The sequence below is a fragment of the Rhea americana genome, unplaced genomic scaffold (genome assembly GCF_003343005.1).
Source record: "Rhea americana isolate MKP2758 unplaced genomic scaffold, rheAme1 scaffold_426, whole genome shotgun sequence".
NCBI classification, from domain to species: Eukaryota; Metazoa; Chordata; class Aves; order Rheiformes; family Rheidae; genus Rhea; species Rhea americana.
Window position 1 is genome coordinate 3,393 of NW_028186564.1, and position 20,606 is coordinate 23,998.

The window sequence follows — 20,606 nt, forward strand, 5'->3', positions numbered from 1 at the left end:
CCCAGGAATGAACTTCAAACCTCGTACTTCAGATCCCAGCAAAAAACATTGCCTTTGCAATGGCCAAAAAAGCCCAGCTGTAGCTTGCCCCTCCCCCCCCCACCCAAGACCTGATCAGAACTAAATAACTAACTGGAAAATGCAGCACAAGACTGTGCCTTTTCTGAAGCACAGCCATCAGACAGGGCTGGCTACAACAGGAGCAGCCTGCCACGTGCTCACTTCAAGACCAAGTTCATCAGGTCATAGGATTCGCCTCCCACGGTGCCTGTTGTGACAGGGGCAGTAACACGAGTTTTAAAGGAGCTGGGATGAGGTCAGGACCCTCTCTACGAACCGAAGTGTGACTCAGTTATAAGTAAGTTGATCTAAGTCTGTGCTGCCACATCCCATCACAGCCCACGTACCGCTGCTCCTTTGCCCAGTACCTGCTCATGGGGACACTGGATCAGGGAAACAGCTGATGGAGAAGCAGCCTAACTTTTTTTTTGCTCTCCAATACAGCAAGTGCAAGTTGCCACAAAGAGATGACAGTGCCTGTAAAACTGCTCTTCACCCGCAGTAACTCTCGAGTTGAACACTTTACCTGACTGCACACATTTCTTCCCGTCCTCATGCAGGGTATAGTCCTTTGCGCAGGAACACACCACATGAAAGGCTCTTTCAGTGTCTTGGCAATAGTGCCAGCACCCCCCGTTCTTATACCAGCACTCCAGCTTTTCTGCAATGGAAGCATACACAGTCACTTGTTTTTTGCTATGGACAGGTGCCTCAGCAGCACACAGTTTCTACAATGGTCATTACATGAAAGAAATTATGACAGAGCATAAGAAAAAAAAATCTGCAGTAATGTGGCACCAGAAAAGAGGAAATTATCTCTTACAGTTCCAGAAAAACACCATGATTTGTAGCAAACCAAGCACATGGCCTTACTTTGTATCTGTTTTAGTCCTCTTTTTTTTTTTTTAGCATTTTGTATTTGTCAGCTTTGCCTTAAGGCCATAGTTTAGACCTAGGTCTTTTGTCTATAGAGCATGGCTGAGAAGAGCACACACTTCTAAATGCATCCATTTTTGGTCCTTCTGCAAGTCTTATCTCTTGTACCAGGGCAGATTTAAAGTATTAAGTTTCTTTGGTGGGTGGCCAAGTCTGCCAGAAATTGTCAGAGCTGTTTCATGTACTGCTGCATTAAAAAAAAAATTGCTTTACTGTGAAAAGGTTGGCAAAAATAAACCAAGGGAAAAAATTTTCTCTCAATTCTCTGTTTCCACCTCAGTTTTGTTTTTGCTATAATTTCATGCCTCATTTTCACTTGCGAGCTGCAGACAGTATCTCATATTGGACCCTTGGCCCTAAGGAGTACAGAGATCTTCTGGTTCCTTTTTCATCATTCATGCATTGAAACATAAATACAGAATTGTTTGTTAACACCGAGCTTTTTGGCTAATAAGTCCAATGCAATTAATCAATATAAAATCAAAAAGAGAACAGGGCCACAGCATGAAAGAGTTCCAGCAGAAGCTTCTGTGGCAGGAGTTACTAGATTTGTTAGCCCTCTACCTTAAAGTGATAAAAAGTAGTAGTCCCCTGTCTTTTCTTGGGGGGGCCGACAGGAGATGGCCAAGTGCTTTCCCCTGGGCTTGTACAGACCAGCACAAGAGACCAGAACTGAGATGCTTCGGTGTAACAGAGGGCAATGCTACCCTCTTGCTTAGCACAGCAGAGCTAAGAGTAGCAACAGTCACTGTCACTTCATGATTCCCTTTCTAGGATGGTGCTGCCCAAGCACATTGCGTATGAAAATACTGTTCTAATGTATTGAACAACAGACCAGTGACATATCAGACAGATACAGGCAACACTGATAGCCTCAAAGAAAAGACTGTGCAAAGGTTTAGCTCAAGTGTACAAGGAACAATTTCCAGCTTTAATCCTTCAAGATGCCACTTAATGTGTGTATTTCCTCTACTCACCTCTTTCACAGTTATCTCCTCCAAATTTTGGAGGGCAGATGCAGAAATAATTGTAGTGTCTTATTTTGCAGATTCCACCATTCTTGCAGGGATTTGCGTTACATGGATTTAAACCTAATAGAAAGGAAAGAGGCATAGTTTAATTCCAGCAATTAGAAGCATGGCTTTAAGCTTTCACATAGCTCTTTGCACCCAGCAAGAACAGAAGAAATAGATGAAAAAATTACTTTTTCTAACCTACCTTTGTAATTGAACCAAAACTCCATCTGCAAGAAGAAATCACAAATGAAGAAAACAGTCAGCAAGCAGTCATACTGGTTACTGAACATATTTAAAAAGAGACAGGTTTGCTAGGGTGCAGGTAAATTAGAACCATGAAATATATTCTTAAAGCAAATCTGATCATCACTGCGCAGCACGTTTTGGTGTGTATCATGGACCAGTCACAGTATGTGTGAACTGGAGTATACTGGGACATAAATAAACTGGAAGATTAGATCCCCAAATGCTCCAGTCAGGAAGGGGTGCATGGCACCAGCGTAAAGCCCCTCAACACCAAGTGCTCCACTCTGAAGAGCCATTTCTACCGCACTGCACTACCTGCTGTAACACAGACATCACCGCAGTAACTCAGGGATAGTGCAAGAGAAATTAGACATCTCTATTTAAAATTACAGTCTCAATCCTCTGTTCAGCCTTTCCTAGCTTTGAAAGTCTTAAGACCTCTTGTTTGATTAATATTTCAGCTTAAGCAGAATTATTTTTTTTTTCAGAACTATCATGTGAGTGATCATACAATCCCAGAATCAGGTGGTATTGAAATGAGAACATCCACCCAGCATGTTCATCAGGAAGATCTATTCCACTTCATACTCACATTCCACAAAAATCTAACTTACATCTCCACCTTTTCTGCATTGTGTCTTCACAGCTAATTAAGTAATTGGAGCTTAGAGTAAAAACGCAACTAAAAAGGGTATAATATTTTTACTATTGTTAAATCACTTGAAGTTAGAGCATATGATTTATCTGTCAGTGGAACTTCTGGTTGAAAACAATTTCTTGGATCTCAGTGACTATTAACTTTCTTTTTCCTAAAATAAAGTTTCTCACCGTTTTCTCCTGTGAGTGGAAAATCTCCTTGGCCTCCTCAAAGGAACACTTTTCCTCAATGCACTCTCTCTCCAAGTTTCCTGGACGAATCTCTTCCAGAAAATAGTTGGCACGTTTATGGACCTTCAGCACCTCATGTGCTTTATCTTTTCTTATAAACACTAGATAGACAAAATTGAACAGTTAGTCATACTGGAGGACAACAATCCATCATTACAGTAAGTCATGCATGCTTTCAGTTGGATAAATAAGATAAAGAAGGGGAAGAAAATCTATTTAAGCCACCAAAAGGGAAGTTAAATTAGTCCGTGTTCCAACAAAAGGCGTTACTACTTTAAGCTTTATTTTAGTGGATCAAAAGACTAGTTCACTTAAAAAAAAATCTCAAAATTCATCAATTTGAACTAGAGGTTTTTTTAATGGTGCCAATGACAGGCAAGGTAATTTAAGATTTACTATTGAAATAATACTGAGTATTTTTAGATTGCTTTCTCTTTTGGAAAGGGCTTAAAACTTAGGCAGCTATGACTACCCATAAAAATATCTTACATTATTAAAGATTTCATCACTCTTACAAGAAAAATCTTCTACTGCAGTTAGACAGTTCCCAAAGTCTGTGTCATGATGCTCAAGCTGTGGTTGCTGATGAGCACGGTCACAGTACTGGCGGCACTGGCTGTGTCTTGGGAAGAGATCCCAGAGGGCAGCACAGCTCCCACAGTCTGGGAACTTCACACTCACGTGTCTTTTGTTTGAGGAATTTGGACGCCTTGTTCCAGTGTGTTCCATCATATTTGGAAGGAAGAACGTGATGGTTCATTACTGAGACTTGCAGACTAGTGCATGAATAGTATTTTATGCAAGGCCTTAAGAGCTACGACTGTCTCTAAGTTAAGGGAGGAGTGGCCTCCAGAGACGAGGGAATGCGACAATAACGTTATATACCTCCTGGTGCCGCCCTTTCTATTAATAGCGAGTCCTTGTTATGGCACCTCTAGCTGAAGTGTAGTGCCCCAGGGACTTTTCAGCCAGTAGGAACATACACATTTCTGTAGTGATGGAGCAGGTTTAATTCAGTTGCCCACCCAAGTTTCTAATGACATTTGAGATGTCACAGGGTACTTGGCTTGGCCTTCAGCTGTTGCACTGCAGCTCCTTTCTTCTCTTCCTCTCAGCCCTTGTGGTTCTATGGATACAATATACCATCTTGGACACCTCTGGACCCTTACACGTAGGGACTGAATTGAGCCCTAAGCCACTATTTAGAGAAGATTTTTGCCTTTTTGTTAGACTTCCAGAAGAATGGCCCTACATCCAAAGCCTTTGCACCTGAAAGAAAGCTTGTGAAAAAATACTGCTAAGAAGTGTTCAGAAAGAAAAAGCTCATCTTGTAAATCTGACATAGTTTACTACAACTTCATACATCAGGCATTTAACAGTGCTATTTTCCTACTCACAGTTTAGTGACCTAGACAGAAGTCAAAACCCTCTTACAGAGAACCCAGTTTTGCAGATGGACCATTAAGGCACACACTGCTTTGCATTTGCCCAAGTATCTTTATCAATCACTGAAATTCTAGAATAATACTAAATTGCTTCACTTCTAGGCAATTAGAAACAGTTCACAGTAACTCTTAGCTGAGAAAAGCTTTGGAGAGATCCTACTGTCTGGTAACAGGGAAAACACCTTTCCCTCACATCAGTGAAGTTACCATTATCAGTTGAGTTCTGGAGTCATCTTTAAAGGATATACGTACAGTAAGTACCACCATACAGAGGCCACACCTATTGTAAAGCCTTCTAGTCTACAGATGTCACTCCTGCTATCTTCTACTCTTCCTTCCTCTGCAAGGACAGCCACATTATCCTTTCCATTCTTGCACTCTGTTCTAAGGCTCTTTGAAGTCATATGCTACTAGTAGTAATAGTAAAAATCAACATAAAGGCCCTAGAAAACATGCCCAAAGTGCCTAATTTTAGTTCCCCAAATTTGAAAACGTGGCTTTGCAAAAGTAATTTGAATTTTCGTTCCAGTGTCACAAAGAGAAGAGTTGTCACAAGACAGTGGTCTACACAGGAAGATAAGAATGGTGATTTCTTTCCCAAATATAAATGAATATTCATTTTTCTCTTGTGAATTTCAGGAAGTGCTTCCTGAACACTCAGGAGTTTGTTTTCAGAAAAAGAATGTGGTTTCAGTTTGAACGCCAGGATGCTCACTACAAGACAATTAGGTTAAAAACATAATTCAGAAGTACCTACCTGAATATGGACAGCTGCTGTTGATGGAGCACATTAGTAGGAGAAACATCACAAGTGAGGAACCTCTCTCCATTTTAGTGAGTTTTTGGAATCCTCTGGCTTCCTGCTGCTTACCTGCAGAGGGAAAAGGAGAATGAAACTGGCATACCATCACAAAGGCAACAAGGGTCAAGCAGAGAGCAAAAAAGAGACAGAAGTAGAAGCAAGAGGACAGAAGACAGAAAAAAGAACAAAAACTAATGGATTAATTTTGCTCTGATTTCCTTTTTCTTGCTCTAACAACACTGATGATGCATACTAAAACAGGAATCCCCGTAGTTCACAAGGCAACGTGTACAGATTGACATCGCTCAAGAGAGTGGCACAGGGTCTGATCCAAAGCCCATGGAAGTGGCAGCAAAGCTCTGACGAACGTGACAGGCATGGATCAGGCCCAAGTTGAGCAGAAGCCAGCTCCCCTGACAGCCTTGTTTAAACTGCGAAGGATCCCAGGCTGAGGTCGGAGCCACACGGTTCAGCCAGTTGTTTCTAATGACAGCAGCTGTCGTGTAATTACTGACTGTCTTATTTAATAAGACCATATGCTAGAATTTTTATTAGGAAACTAGCCACCACATACCTGGCAGTAAATTTTATGAGAGAGAAGTTTGTACTTCTTTATTTTCACAGTTTCAACAATTTTGCCAGGGTTTGATAGGAGTTATTTCTCTATTTGTGTCATCTTCCAAAACACAGGACCCAGAATACATTCGCTTTACAGAAACCCATACAATTATACTCACTTTTTTTCCCTTTTCTTTTCTGTTTTCTTAAGGGAAGACAGAAGAGAGATTTGGATGTACACCAGGAACAGCCATGAGGTCAAGAGATTGATCATTAACCAGTCACAAATATTGACAGAGGAGAAACAACCTTCTGGATTCTGTGAAACACACCTGGAACCCAAAATCAAAATAAAATGGTGTGCATGTGTTTCTACACACACACACACATACACACATATTCTTAAAAAGCTATCTTTAAAAACATCCTCCAGCAACAAAAGTCACTTCCCTGCAACAACTTTTTTCAGGAAAAATTGGTGTTTTTGAGAGAGGATTTTTGAAGCTCCATCTTCTTTCAGTAGGTAAGATCAACTGACATGGAAAATACCCAAGCTCCTCTATGGACCCTTCTGTTGAAATATGCAAAGTTGTGAGCGTGTAGGAGGATTCACAGCAGGAGGGCAAACACTGCCCTGCAGTAATCATGGCTATTCACAGACATTACAGCCTCTAGTTAAGACACATTTTACTGATTTTGAATACAATGCTGTTTTTCCTTCTAATTTAATGTCTAGCAACCTCAGTCTTCTCAGAAGCTTATATTCCCAATTCAGGCCTTGGCTAGAAAGCTGCTGTTCAAAGAAGCATAATTCTTTAACATTTATTCATTTTTAAATCTAGCACCGAAGAAAAAAGTGTGCGTGTAGGGGAGAGAGAGAGAGACAGAGGGGGCTGAACGTAATCTTTGGTTTCAGCTCGCCTCCAACGTGAAGCCCTTGGCCTGTGAGCGTTGCTACTTTTATGCAAGAATCAACCTCAGCACTTGCTTAACAAACATGTAAGCAGCTTGTGAGTCAGCAAGCCTAAGGCCACAAATTCAAGGGATATTAAGCCTCTTTGCTTGAGAGCATATTAAATTTCTTATAAATTCTGATACCAATTTTTAAACCTGCAAAAACTGTCATTGCATTAAACTTCATTTTGACTATTACTGCTTCCTGTGGCTTTATTGGTGCTATATATCTTTATTTTATTTACTGTCAAATACATATAGATACAGATGCAAACAAAAAAGTTATCAGTAAATACTAGGTAGGCTAATATTGCCTGCAACTGATTGCATTCACTAACATAAGCATTCTTTTCTAATAATTTGCTTATCGTACTAATTAGAAGAGATTTACAGACATTAAGATAAAAAGAGTATGCAAAAGCTTGGAATTAATTCTTTTGAGTAACAGTAGAAGCATTGACTTTTAAGGAGGTGCATGCAGGGAGAAAATCAGGCACTGATTTTGCAAGAAATTGAAAATATGGAGAAGTTCTGCTGACCTGTTTAATTAACTTAATCTGTGAGCACTGGAGTAAAATGTGAATGAGTGGAGGCAATGATGATCCTGTTAAAATTTCATTGTGTTGAAAGAAAAGCTACGCAAATGCAGAGCAAACCAAATTAATGATTGTGGATAATGTGACAGAGTAAAGCTGAGGTGACAGAACTGTATTACTAAACTGATTTTTGAACCACTTCCCTAAATTGGTCTCTCTAATTCAGTCTTCTCCTGCCCTTCCTCACCTCTCAAACCAGTTCAGTCATTTTACTCTTCAAAGGCATATCCTTTGCACCATGAACAACCTTATCGTTTACAGCATCTAAGCTTAACAGGGTACTGTTTCTTGGCTGTAAGGCCTGAGTAGGACCACGTTACAAATAAACAACATAAGCTAGAAAAAGTACCACGGAAAACAGTACACGAGGTTAAGATATATGCAATATTTAATCCTGAAGATTTGACAGTACATTACACTGCTTACTGTCACTAGCACACAGCCACAATATTCCAGACTCACAATGTAAGAATCAACCCTTAAAAGAAGCAAACATGTCATCTATGTGGCGTTGGATCCACTCAAGGTACTGGCTAACTTTGGTGTAGACTCCAAATTTCTCCAGTCTTCCACAGCCTTCGCCCCAGCTCACTAGTCCAACCAGAAACCAAGTATCCCTAAATTTAGTGATCATGGGGCCTCCACTGTCCCCACTGCAGGAATCTTTCTTGTCTCCTAAGCTCCCAGCACACAGCATGTTATCAGAGATAGCAAATCTCATAGCTTGGGCACACTCATTCCGGGGAACCATGGGGATTTCAATATAACTGAGGACAGCAGAGTAATTCTTCTTGGCAACCTCACTTGTGCTGCCCCAGCCAGTTATCACCATTTGCTTCCCATTTGTTGTCAGCTCATGTTCTGCCAGGTCCCTGGTGGGAAGACAGATAGGGAGCACGTATTTGTTATACGTCACAGGCTCAGCCAAGTGCAGCATGGCTATGTCATTGTCAGAAGTCTCCTTGTTATAATTTTCATGGCTCACATGTTTGTCAACCCAAATGGTTTGCTCCTCCGCCTCAGTACGGAAACGGTGATATTTACCTGGAAGAGCAAACAAGAAGATGAGAGATGTTCCTGAGCTTTCTGATCTGTCAAAGCAAAGGGAGTCCTCCTTCACCTTCACCACTAAAGTCTCTGGATTACACTGGGGCTTTAGGAGTCTACGTTCCGCTTTTAATATCCTTGCAACAGAGACATTTGCTCATTTTGTTTTTAGGTTAACATGTTCAATTTAATTTAATGCATGATAAATCTTTACTCTTTTTCATATTTGTCTGTACTATAAATAAATGTGGTACTAAATGAATTAGTACTCCAGAGTTAGGCTCATCAGTTGAGAAACTGAAATGCTTCTGCATTGCCATGTTATGTCCATATTACTGTACTCTGCGTGTAACTAGAGAGATACTCTTGAGGAGGAAAATAATCTTCTTAGAGTCAGTATTAAAACCTGGAAGACCAAGAGTGCAGCAAAGCAAGAAATTTACAGTAGTATGAGTGTTTTGCTGTATATCCAGTATCTGAATGACTGAAATTCAGAATCTAAAAGATAAATGTGACATATTAGCAAAGACTGCTCCTTTTTTAAAACCTTGGAGCTGTATTTTAAAGAGTTTCTGACCACTTAAGACTTCTCCGTCATTATTTGTACTACACAATCATGGCCACTTCATGAGCCAAGCAGTTATGCAAAAGTGAATAGGAAACTAAGTTGAAAAGAGCCACAAAGGCAAGAACAAGTCATTTGTATGTGATACACTGGAAAAGACAGAGAAGGATCTGTCCAATATGATCTTGAGAGTGAGTCACAAAAATTAATTGTGTGGGTTTTTTTCCCGTAAAAGAGTCACAGTGTCTCCAAGTGTAACAGCCTTAAGACCAATCAAGAATTAGATTCTCAAAACACCTCTCAAGTCTAGTCTTGGATTTCCAGATCACTTATTTCTGAGTCTCTCTTCTTGCTCCTTTGCAGACAGCCAACATTACCATATATACCCACAGGGAACAGCACGCTTCCATACCTGAAACGGATCTGCCAGGCACCTGTATTATATAGTACCAAAACTCGAAGAGGTTGTTATTATCAAGCCATTACACACAAATCCATTTTTTCCCTGCTACTACGACCTCTCTTCTTCATGGTGGCAGTGCTCTTGGAGCAGAATTTCTTACTACGTGCATTCATTTTGCAGCAACCTTGGCAGGGGGCTGGCTGTCATGGATTCCCAATGGTAAGGGGCAGGTTTTTTTCCTATCTTCACAGCTACAAAGCTCTGCTTTAGACCTCAGAATTCACTGAAGTGACTGTGGACTCGGTCACTGTGAGAGCACCTCTTCTGGAGAAGCCAGTGGAGTTGTGTGGGACCATACCTTCAGCCAGGCTTCACATGCTCTGTATACAAGTATGGCCATGGACTCTCTAGCTCCTGACAGCCAACTACAAACAGGTGAGCAACAGCTCCTGCAGCAGCTCCACCAAAGCAGTTTCTCCCTTCTCCCCTCCAAACACCTCCACAAGAGGACATCCTTTTGACCTCTGGTCATGAATACTTCCTTTCTCAGTTGTTATCTACCCCAAGAGTTTCAAAGTCCTATCCACACCTAGAGGTACTGAACCTAGAAACTGTGTGAAACACATCTAGTCCCTTCTACACATTAAGGAAAATGATATTTTGTAGCTGGCAGAAAAATATTACCCTGAGGTTCTACATAAACAAGGAATTGTAAGATCTGTTCTCGAAAGGGAGAGACTTAGTATTTTGAATTGATGCAACTATTGTTACATCCACCTCTCTGCTCTGCTTTCTTGGAGCTCTGAATATTCTTGTTGGTGCTGTAACCTGGAGAGGTACGAACAAGAGCTGTCAGCAGGAGATTTGGGATGATGTTCTCAAGCCCATCTTCCAGAACTTTAGCTACTCCAAGATGTAACTTTTCATTTCAGACATCAACAATCCATGTGAATCCTGCTCTAGGATCCTACACTACTGCTCAACCTCCTGACTGCAAACCTTGACACAAGCTTCCTCTCCAGTTTTGCTCTTACAGACAGTCAGCAGAGAGGCACAGCAGGATGAAGTCAGTCGATAGAAGCAGGTCTAGTAGGAACTCCACAGTTTCATGATAAATGCCTTTGTTACGGTCACGGAGTTCACACCTGCCCTAGCACAGTGATGCCTCCATTCCAGGCATCTCAGAGCCTTGATGGTGGATGTCTCTAGGGTTTAGAGCACGTGTGTCCTTTCCTGATGAGAATCAGCTTTTTTGGTGGCACTGAAGTGCCCAAAAGATGCATGTGAAAGGACCACCACGTGATGTTAAGCTGGGTCTTAGAAAGGTTCCCTTTTTACTTGACCTGGAGTATCATCTAGATATTAAGATTTTTCTTTCTCTTGCTGTTGAAGTCCCAGGCTGTGGCCATTGAGCCCTGCACGCGCACCCCACACCACTGTAGAGGGCCTTTCTGTGGACTCCATGTCACCACAGCAAGATTCCTTGAGGCTTAATGAGAGGGGTTCTCCTGTCAGAAGTCACAACTCACAATCCATGGCCATACATTTGCTTCATGTGTTAAGGAAGGTCTTGTGGGTAACTTGGAAAACTGGGAAAGATTCACCTCCTTCTTGCTGATCATTTTTACACTACCAATTATTTTGTGTATTCATTATAAATTATGTGCATTCTACAAATTTGTGTGTAAGGTGTCTCCTGAGTTTCAGGTGAGCCAAAAAAATTAACCTTCTCAAAACAGAGTTCTCAAGTGCTGACACCATCCTTTTCAAAAGCAGCTTTTGAAAACTGCTTATCTCCCCTCCCACCCCCATTTGGATAGCACAAGACTCTCTTGACAGATCCTACCCCTTCTTCCCTTGCTGCAGAAAGAGATCTTTGGGCACGGCTATCCCAGCTGAAAGCTTGTCACACGGGACAGATCTCCACCAAGACCTGCAGTATGAGACCCAGGTGGAGTGATCTGAGTACATCTTCAATATTTCCCCTAGGCAATATTTCCATCCTTGAGACCTGCAGGTCTGTCCCAATGAAGTTCCATTCACAACTACGTCAAGCACCACGGAGGATTCCAACATAGCCTTCAGTAGCTACTTTTCCCCAAAAAACATTCCAAGACCCTTTATCAAGTAACCTGCAGAAGTTTCTGCTTCTCAGGACTCACTATAACCTGAAAGTACGTATGAACAATCACTCAATAGGGAAGAAAGTTACTATTAACTTTAAGTGTTTGTAGATGCGTAGTCGGTATGCACAGTTTATGTGTATATTTATAAGCTACCACGGTCACTTCTACTTTGAAATCCCTCTAGAAAAAATGGTTATTCTGGCACTAAGAGAACACAAGGGAATATTGCATACTTCTCCATTCATCCTGTACGTTGAACAAAATGGAGGATGGACATAAACATATCCATCCATACATCCCTTAAATGTTTCTGGCCTCACATGTTTTCACGTCAACAATGCATATGGAACATACAAAACCCAATACATTTCCAAGACCTTCCACACTTACTGAAACAACCTTTTCACTAAAGGAGAAAGAAAGCAGTTCAGCTAATATCCCTCTAATGTCACCAATAGTAGATAGAAAACAATAAAACAGAAGAAACTACTTAAATTTGAATGGAACACTAATTATTTTTATCTGTTAGTTCAAGAGCGGTACTGTACCCCATATACGTTTTGTCATGCTCAAGTGCAGCAGTGCTAGTAACAGCTACATTACAGCTCATCTGTCAGTATTGCTGTTCTGCAACACCTCTCCTCCTTCTCCACCAACTCTCTTAAGCCAAGACATTCAAATATATCAAAAGGTAGGAAGAGACACTGTGACACTGATGCATACCTAGGTTCTTTCTCCTCCTGGGCTCAAGACTTTACATACACTTTGGAAAAAAGAGTTTCTTTAGCATTGGGGTGACCTTAAATACTTTTACCAGCAGAAATACACAAGCAGAAGAGCTTTCCTAGAACACAATCTAAATTTGAGAGCACAGATTACCTTAACTTTTCCATTTTTCTACCTTCAAGACAGGCAGTAAAGCTCAAGAAGACTTAAGTTCACTCTCACGGTAAGTAGACAGCTGCTCAAGCAAAATCATGTGGTTTTACTAATATTTTTTGATTTGGGTTAAAGTGCATATTAAAATGCTACCTGAACAACCCACTTGCTATATCCAGAAGGACTTTCACCTTTATAACCTACTGTTTTTTCTCCTGAGATGACAAACCTTGGGAATGAAAGAGCTGCATTTAAAAAAGGAGGATAATTTTTTTTTCTCCATACCAAGTTTTACTTTAAGCCCCTCTCGTGTTTCAACGCAGTGTGCTGCTGTTAGGACCCAAGATGGATGGATGAGAACGCCCCCACATAGAAATTTCCCATTGCTATTTTGCAGCATAATCTGAAAGAAAGACAGAGAGATCTCACATCACAGGAAATATGGCTCACAAAAAATACACACTCTTCCTGGTTGCAAAATACACTAATGCCTCAGGCACCAAAGCATGTTACATTTATTGAAGTCAAAGCTTCTGCAGTGGGATAAAAGCACTATGAAGAAGATCTCTATGGAACATCTACAAAGGACTAAAGAGTATTTTTCTTGCATGAGGGCTGGCTTTATCCAAATCAGAAAGGGATGATGTTGGTCATGGTGAGGAAGCACTTGGATACTTCAGAAACTTTGAAACCCTGAGCTCAAATGAGGTGATTATTCTTCTGTCCACTGCATGTCAGAAGACAGTATGTTGTCTCAGGCTGCAATTCTCATGTGATGGTGTAAAAGGGCCTTTTATGTCAAAGAGGAACTAGGCTCTGAGTATACGCGCTCACTAGCTTCATGGCATGCTCGCTCTGCAAGTGCTCCTCTTTCTGACATCCCAACTTGCTCTATGAAGCTATGGCACATTCTGCTGACTAAACCTGCCAACTTGAACTTATGACAGATAAGGTTTATAAGAACAGCTACAAACAGAAAGGGAGAGAAATTACCTTCCACTCCTACCTTAATGCTCTACGGTAGCTGCAGCATGTAGCAGGCTGCATGAGCTGCAGGGATGAAGTGGCCTCCCCAGCACAGAGTGACAGAATACGTGAGTTCATCACTGTCCCTTCTCTTGGCACTGTTGGCAAGGTAAAAAGCTTGGCAACAGTGACAAGCCCAGAGTCCTAACAGATGAGAAACTATTTCTCTGGTACTCTAACTTTCAAGTTACTCTTGGAAAATCTATGCCAAGGTAATCATAGCTTTGTATGATGCTGTCACTGCTAATGTAGGAGCCTTTCTGGAATAGCTGGGCAGGGAGAGCTATTCTGGAAATATCTATTCTTTTCTCCTCACCTGCCAAGGGCTGTCTCCTCTTCTTCCTGGTTTCCCATCAATGAGCCGAATATTGAATCCTCCTTTGGTTTCAACATGGTCCGCTTTCACTCTTCCACAAGGGAACTCCACTAGAAGACATGCAGAGAAGTTAACTAGCAAAGACCAGATGACCTAACAAAAAACCTCTTCCAAAAGCTTTCCCCTTTCTCTCTAAACTAGGCTGTACTATTAGTGGCTTTGTGGAATCCTTTGCTGCTTTGCGGAGGAGGTAGTTTCCTGATCTACCTATATGGCTCAGTGAGGTAAGCAGAGGCACAGGTTGGATTCTTAACGGCCATGAAGTGGGCACGGAGCTGGAAAATGCAGGTACAGAGCTACTCTCTATGCAGTGGGTGCTTTGAAAATTATTAGGAATTATTCTGTAAAAGACTCTTATTTCACACATGAATAATCCTCCATCAAATCTGGACTACAAACATCCTCTTCTTACCAACAGGCTTGCACATGGTATGGTTGCTCATCAAGCGATACCCAGACGCACAGCTGCAGTGGCGGCACTGGTTGGCAGGGTCATCCCTACAGAAGTGCTCACATCCTCCATTGTCGATAGAACAGTTGGTGTATTTGACCTCTGGGGAAAAAAAAGAGGAACAGCAAGAGAGACTTGAGAAGCTGGAAAGCTGAAGAGTCACAGGAGGGTAAAGCTGCAAAATGACATGAGGGCCTGAGACAGCAAACAGTCTAGAATAAGGCAGTGGGGAGATGGAGAACCCAGAGATTACTGTCAGGGCATGCACAGACTGAAGACTGAAAATATTCTTCGTCAGTGTGAGTCAGACACCAGCATGTGTCACTGCTCATCACCGAGTGCACTAGCCAGCTTTACCCAGAGGAAGAAATCATCACAGTGTGACAATCAGATCTTTGCAGCGGATTGTTTTTAATCCTGTATTGTAAAAAGACCCCTCACCATCATCCATTGTACTGACATGTCTAAAGCCACTGAAAATCCTATTTTACTGAATTATTTCCAGTATTTCTGTAAAACTTAGATGTCTCAAATCTCCCAACTTTCCCCATGGCAACACAAAATTAATTTTGCTTTCGATAAGCACAAATAACCCTTTTACCAAGTCAGGAAGTAACACAGAAATCACATCAGAAATGAAAGCAAGTATACTGTGCAACGCAAAAATGTTGATCTCCATACTCTGAGATCCCTATCACTAATAATGTTATCTATACAGTGGATTAAAGACAGCCTTACCATAACTGCACAAAGCTCCCTCCCATCCTTTGTTACAGATGCAAGAAAATTTTCCAATATTGTCCTTGCAGACACCATTGGAACAAGGCTGTGGGACACATTGATCTCCATCTGAAAGAGAGGCAGGAAAACCCAGAGCCTGAATCCTAGGATCCTCAGATTCAGGAGCCTCAGAGATCAAACATCAACACCAGCAGATCCTCCCAAAATTGTGCACCAGAGTTTCTGCCACCAAATGGTGATAACTCTGCGGTGCTGACCCAGAGACAAGGGTGCTTGTTTGGGTTCTGAAGCACAGCTGTGGAGTGAACGGAGCAGGCAGAAGGGAAAGAAAGAGCAGAACGAGGCAGGGCAAAGGCAGGTTGCTGGGGGACTAAAGAGCAAAGGTGGGGCTTTGCTCTGGACCCTACCAGGCAGGATTAGAGTATCAGTGATCACTTTTAACCAGTGGCTTAGCTCCAAGGAGATGACTGATGATAGGCACAGAGGTACTTGAAGCTTTTCCTGAAGGTTGTGTATAAAATGGGACAGAAAGACTGTCTTTGCACACCCCATACAAGAAAGAAGAATTTGAATCAGTATGTGGTACCTAACAGCAGAAATGCAGAACACTAGTTACACAGGAGGAAACACAGAAATGATTAGGAAAGTCTTTTTTACTTACCTACATATTTGCTCCAAAAATCTAGCTGTGGAGAAATAAAGCTTACATTAAGACTAGAAGTAGACTTTTCACAAGCAAGGGATTTGAAATGTATCATGGTCTTGGTCAACAAAGCACGGCACTTTGGTCAATAGGATCGGTGTCATTTTTCTTGACAGTCTTGTGACAGGCACTACAAACCAACAAACTGGCCAGTACTCAGGTTCATGTGTCACAGCCACCTCCTGCGTAGCACCGATCCCTCCTGCCATGCTTGCAGACTCACCAGCACCACTCCCCTGAATCCTCTCTCAGACTCCCTGTTTCCTTGACACTTTACCAGGTAAATCACCTGTATTGTCAAGTGCAGTTACATTTATTTAGAGTTAGGCAAAACATGGGGATTGTGAAGGCAGTGAAAGAAGTCTCGGTCTGAGGGACAGCAAAGATGGGTTAGTCCTATGCAGCAAGCCTGCTGTATTTAATGCAATAATAAGGCACTAAGAAAAAGCCCAAGCTAACATGTCAGCCAAAGGTGGAAAGGTGCAGGAACCAGTGATTTGAAAGATAAATGTAGCATCTGATTGAAAAGGTGATGTTTGGAGAAGGAGAGAAGAGCTAGTAAGGTGCAGAAATGTTTGTCAGGCACAGGTAGGAGACTGGGGAGATGCACTGAAAGGCAGTCAGAGTTGGGGAACAGACAAGAGGCAAGGACTGAAAAACTCTGTGGTAGCAAGAATAGCCAATGGGGTCAAGCAGGGATTGGGATTATCTGGCTTGGACCTGAATCTCATGGTTGAGTCAGGTAGGGCATGCATGAGCAATCGAGTGCTATGGCTCAAAGAACAAGCGGTAACTTAATCTTTCTAACATAATGACTTTCAAAAACATGCCTATACCTTAGGAATCAGGAGTGATGCACACTCAGTGCTGATAGCGAGCTCTCCTATGCCCAGGAGAGCAACACTTTAAGAAAACAAACAATTGGTTAAGTGTCACTTTAATCCTTACAAAAACAACTTACTGTTGCTTCTCTGGTTTCAAATATCTCACTGGCCTCCTCAAAGTCACACTGTTCTTCATTGCACTCACGTTCCACAGAGCCTGGCTTGAGCTCTTCCAAAAAAGAGTTTGCCCGCTTCTGGATTTTCAGGACTTGGTTTGCATCTCTGTCGCTGTAAAATACTGGAAGCAAAAACATAAGAGCACAAGCAGGGAATCCTTGGAAGTGCTGTGCACAGGCTGATGCTGTGTGTGTGATGCTGTTGGACCTTTCTCTGAGTGAGCACAGTATCACCTTGAGTAACTTGCTGCCTGTTTTTCAGCAATGCCAAGCCCCAAGAGGAGTACTGCTGAAATGAGGTGTGAGATGTTTCAGAGCCTCCTCAGTCATGCAAAGTGTGACAATCAGTCAATGAACTGAAAATACTGGGTGGAAAGCCTGGCCTGCTCCAGGGGCACCACAGAGAAGTCACAGTTGATACAGACGGAATAAAAGAATTTGAAAAGTAGGTAGTGATTGGCTTTACAATGGCAATTTGAATTGTTGCTAATAAAATCCTCTGGGCTCTATACAATTGCCACAGCACAGTATCCCAAAGGCTAGGGGCTCTATGCCATGTCCATGTGCATTTCTCCCTAAATAGGTACTACAAGACTCCTAATGCACACTCCTGCCCTGTGCCCAGCATGGCACCTTGGAATTGGTAAGTAGTGTTAAAGGTATTACTGCTTCGTGGCACCTGTCTGTGTGTGGGTCTGCTCCAGCAATGGGTCTGAGGTTCACTCCTGCCAAGGGGCTGCCAATGAGCTCTGCAGAGCACCCACTGTCCCTCAGAGCTGCTCACTGCCAGGCACATCACCTGGACCTGCTGACTGCCCCTTGCCAAAAGCCATGAAGATCTGTGTATTGCAGGGTCTGGCATCAAGAGCAGGGTTTACGGTTAGAGAGAGGGAAGGACCCAACAGCCAAGGCAGGTGAGCTGCAAAGGCAGGCTCCTCGGACTCTGTTTCCAGCTGTGTTCTCAGGAAGGCTACAATTGCTCAGAAACATATTTCTCTGCATGTGACATTTCAGACAGCAATTCATTTCAGCTCAGGGCTTGCTTGCTTTTTTGGCTGGAACACTTGTAGAGCCCGCTAAAAACTGGTGATGATCCTCCCGAAGAATGCTGTTAGCAGTGCAGTAGGCCTTCTCCAGCACACTGAGAGAGCTTGCTCTAAAAAACAGAAGCTGTCAGTGCTCTGTGTTGCAGGAGCAAGCCTGAGCCACTGCTTCACGATACTCTTGCTCAGACAGCTCACAGTGCTCAAAAAGGCAAGGTCCAGGCAGCCATGGTGGCTCGCCACCCTGCCTGGGAACCTCTTCGAGTGAAGAATTCAATCTCTAACGGGAATGATCCAGCCACACACTGTCACTGACAACAAAACAAATGCAATGGCAGTAACTGAAAGAGGGTGAAGGATATCTCTAAAATGAGCAACTTACTTGAGGCACCATACACTTGTGAAGAGCAGGCTGCCAGCAGCACCCCTACAGTGACGAGCTTCCACATACTGCAGCAGGAATCACCTAAGGAAGAAAAGGCAGGCATGAAAGTGAACACCCTGCTGGGAGAAAGTTTCTATTAACACAGGTCAGCTAGTTCCTTCACTGATTTTTTCCCACAGAGCAGCTCCCTGGCTGAATGCTGATGTGCCTTGACTTTCTCCCTGATTTTAGCTCCAAAGCAGCTGCTCATTAGAGACTCTCCAGCCTGGTCTGCCAGTTCCCTTTATCACAACAGCAGCTCTGCCAGAACATTTCTTGTCTGCCCCAACACCTCCCCTTAACCCTAGACATCTTTGACAAGCTTTATGCATCATTAATTACATTTGCACTTTGAAATCCTGAAGGATACAATACTTTTGAAGCACTTACTGCTTTATTCACTGTGAGTCAGTGTGATCTGTTCTTCCACCATGAGCTCTGCTGGAAGTTAGTTAATCCGTAACTTCAGATATTTACTCTCTGGAGTGACATGAAGCGCTTTCCTTTTAGTCATTAAGCAAACAGTGTGCAGGGGGAGCCTGACAATCACTTGCATGTAGGAGAAAAGCGAAACAGCGGAGGCATCCACTCTGCCGTTTTCCAGATCTGCTTTTTTGCTTTTGATTCTCTAACAAATAGTAATGGTTATACTTTTAAGTATACTTACACACCTGTAAAAGGTGTGTAAGTATAATACATCAGTGCTGAGGTCTCTGAGACCCCACCACCTTCTCACAGCACTCAGTCACCCCCAAAGGAGTGCAACTTGCTATTTTTAATAGTCCTCCCACCATACTTTTTCCTTAAAGTTTCCACAACAAAACAACCAAGGCAACTAGGCCCCCCTCCATGCACGTGTGCAATGGTTGGTATCCTGGCACCCCCATTAGCACCTCGGGTGAAGAGGCAGGGCAAGGAGCCTGTACCAATGCACTGCAGCTTCTGATGTTCTGAACTAGATCACATTAACCCAAGATGTTCAATATGAATTTGGAATAATAAAAATTTTAGAGGGAAAAAATGCAATGTTTCAGAAATTTCCATACCTCAGAAATGGCACAAATCAGTGTGTTCCCCTTCTTTGAAGGCAGCTCTTATAGCAGCATATCTGTGAGCTGTACAGTGCCTGACTCCAAGCAAGTTACCTGGGCAACAGTGCATCCACTGGGGTTCCTCACTGGAAAGAGCACTGCCCTGGCACCAGGAAAGGGATCTCAGCTCAGATTCAGTGGCACTGCTGAGGAGAGCTCTGTTGTGTGGAACTTTTATTTTTCCCTCCTTACCAGCTTGGCTGTGGACTTTCACAAAAACAAGTTTTCCTTACACACAAAGTTTATGTTTCAAAATTTAGCCATTCTGGACTTGTGTAAAAGAGCAGCAGCATCTAAAATAAAATTACAGTTGGGGAATGCATGTGTGTGTACTGTGAAGCTTTACTGACACACTCTTTTCCCTCAATTCAGCCATTCAATAGCAAACTTTCAGGTAGGATTAATGAATAGCATATTTTTGCTGAAAATAAAGAAAAGCTTATGAAACGGGTTCAAAGACAGCAATTGCAAACTAGGAAATTTAAAAAGAAACAAGTGTGTTATCATTTCTTTCACCTATTAAACATAAAATATTTGTAGCTGGCTTTGTTGTCTAGAAATAGTGCTATGCTACCACTTGTCTTTGAATACACTTTTGTTCCTGGGCCTGGGTGTAGGTTGGAAATTCAGGACAAGCACATCAATGGCCAGCCTGAAATGGTTACGAACCAACGGGTCAGCCTCCTAAGAAGCCGTGGTGTCTTTTGAAAAACTACACTAATATTCAGGAAGAAGCAACCGAGTTCTTCATCAGTCCTTGCATTTTGGGGACCGCTAAATTCCTTGTTTCTCTTGCTATCACAGTGCAGAAATATGCACTAAAAAGCCAACATTTGTGTTCTCACATAAATGTATGACTCCAGGAGCAGGGGATTCAAGAAAAGATATGCCACGATACTTGCAGATCTGTGCAAAGATCTACCAAATCTTGCATGCCAGGGAACAGAATTAATCTAAATCATTACACTGTTGGGCTCACCACTTTCTAAGTTCACCTTTATTAAAAATTTTTTCTGAGGATGGAAGAGGAAGGTAAAGAGGAGCAAACTGAGAAAGTTCATGAGATCGGCAAGAGAGAGGAGGCTCCAACCCATTTTAATGAACACTGTAAAGAGTTGTGATTTGCACGGTATTAGGAAGAGGCACTGATAATCAAAGGAAAGCATCTCTGTAAAGTAAAAGGAGGATCACAGAGCTTTCAAATTTCACAGCTTAAAAATATCTCTCCTT

General features: G+C 42.3%; 2 protein-coding genes across 2 annotated transcripts in view; both read right to left on the reverse strand.

The window, feature by feature from the left end:
* The window catches only part of LOC146589986 (coagulation factor IX-like), a gene marked incomplete at its 3' end in the record, with an annotated part of 9,208 nt that extends 2,888 nt beyond the window's left edge, over positions 1-6,320 (reverse strand). The window contains exons 1-6 of the mRNA XM_085315317.1: positions 6,127-6,320; positions 5,349-5,457; positions 3,087-3,247; positions 2,215-2,239; positions 1,974-2,087; positions 586-721 (exon numbers count right to left, since the gene is read on the reverse strand). Of these exons, the coding sequence (XP_085171443.1) occupies positions 586-721; positions 1,974-2,087; positions 2,215-2,239; positions 3,087-3,247; positions 5,349-5,421 (509 nt within the window). The remainder of the gene's footprint in view (positions 1-585; positions 722-1,973; positions 2,088-2,214; positions 2,240-3,086; positions 3,248-5,348; positions 5,458-6,126) is intronic.
* Positions 6,321-7,129: 809 nt separating this feature from the next.
* Positions 7,130-18,349, reverse strand: LOC146589987 (vitamin K-dependent protein C-like). Its single transcript, XM_085315288.1, has 8 exons — positions 18,244-18,349; positions 16,780-16,940; positions 15,777-15,801; positions 15,113-15,223; positions 14,336-14,476; positions 13,864-13,973; positions 12,807-12,924; positions 7,130-8,545 (listed from the first exon to the last, which is right to left on the reverse strand). The coding sequence occupies exons 1-8, from the start codon at positions 18,347-18,349 to the stop codon at positions 7,974-7,976; spliced, it is 1,344 nt and encodes a 447-aa protein (XP_085171414.1). The 3' UTR covers positions 7,130-7,973.
* Between the last annotated feature and the right edge of the window lie 2,257 nt (positions 18,350-20,606).

Bases quoted from the DNA above. Each gene is read 5' to 3' on its own strand.
- LOC146589987 (XM_085315288.1), bottom strand. From the start codon at position 18,349: ATGCCTGCCTTTTCTTCCTTAGGTGATTCCTGCTGCAGTATGTGGAAG. The intron at 16,941-18,243 runs GTAAGTTGCTCA...TTTTGCTTCCAG, and splicing joins ACAAGTGTATGGTGCCTCAA to TATTTTACAGCGACAGAGAT. The intron at 12,925-13,863 runs GTGAGGAGAAAA...TCTTTCTTTCAG, and splicing joins GAGGAGACAGCCCTTGGCAG to ATTATGCTGCAAAATAGCAA.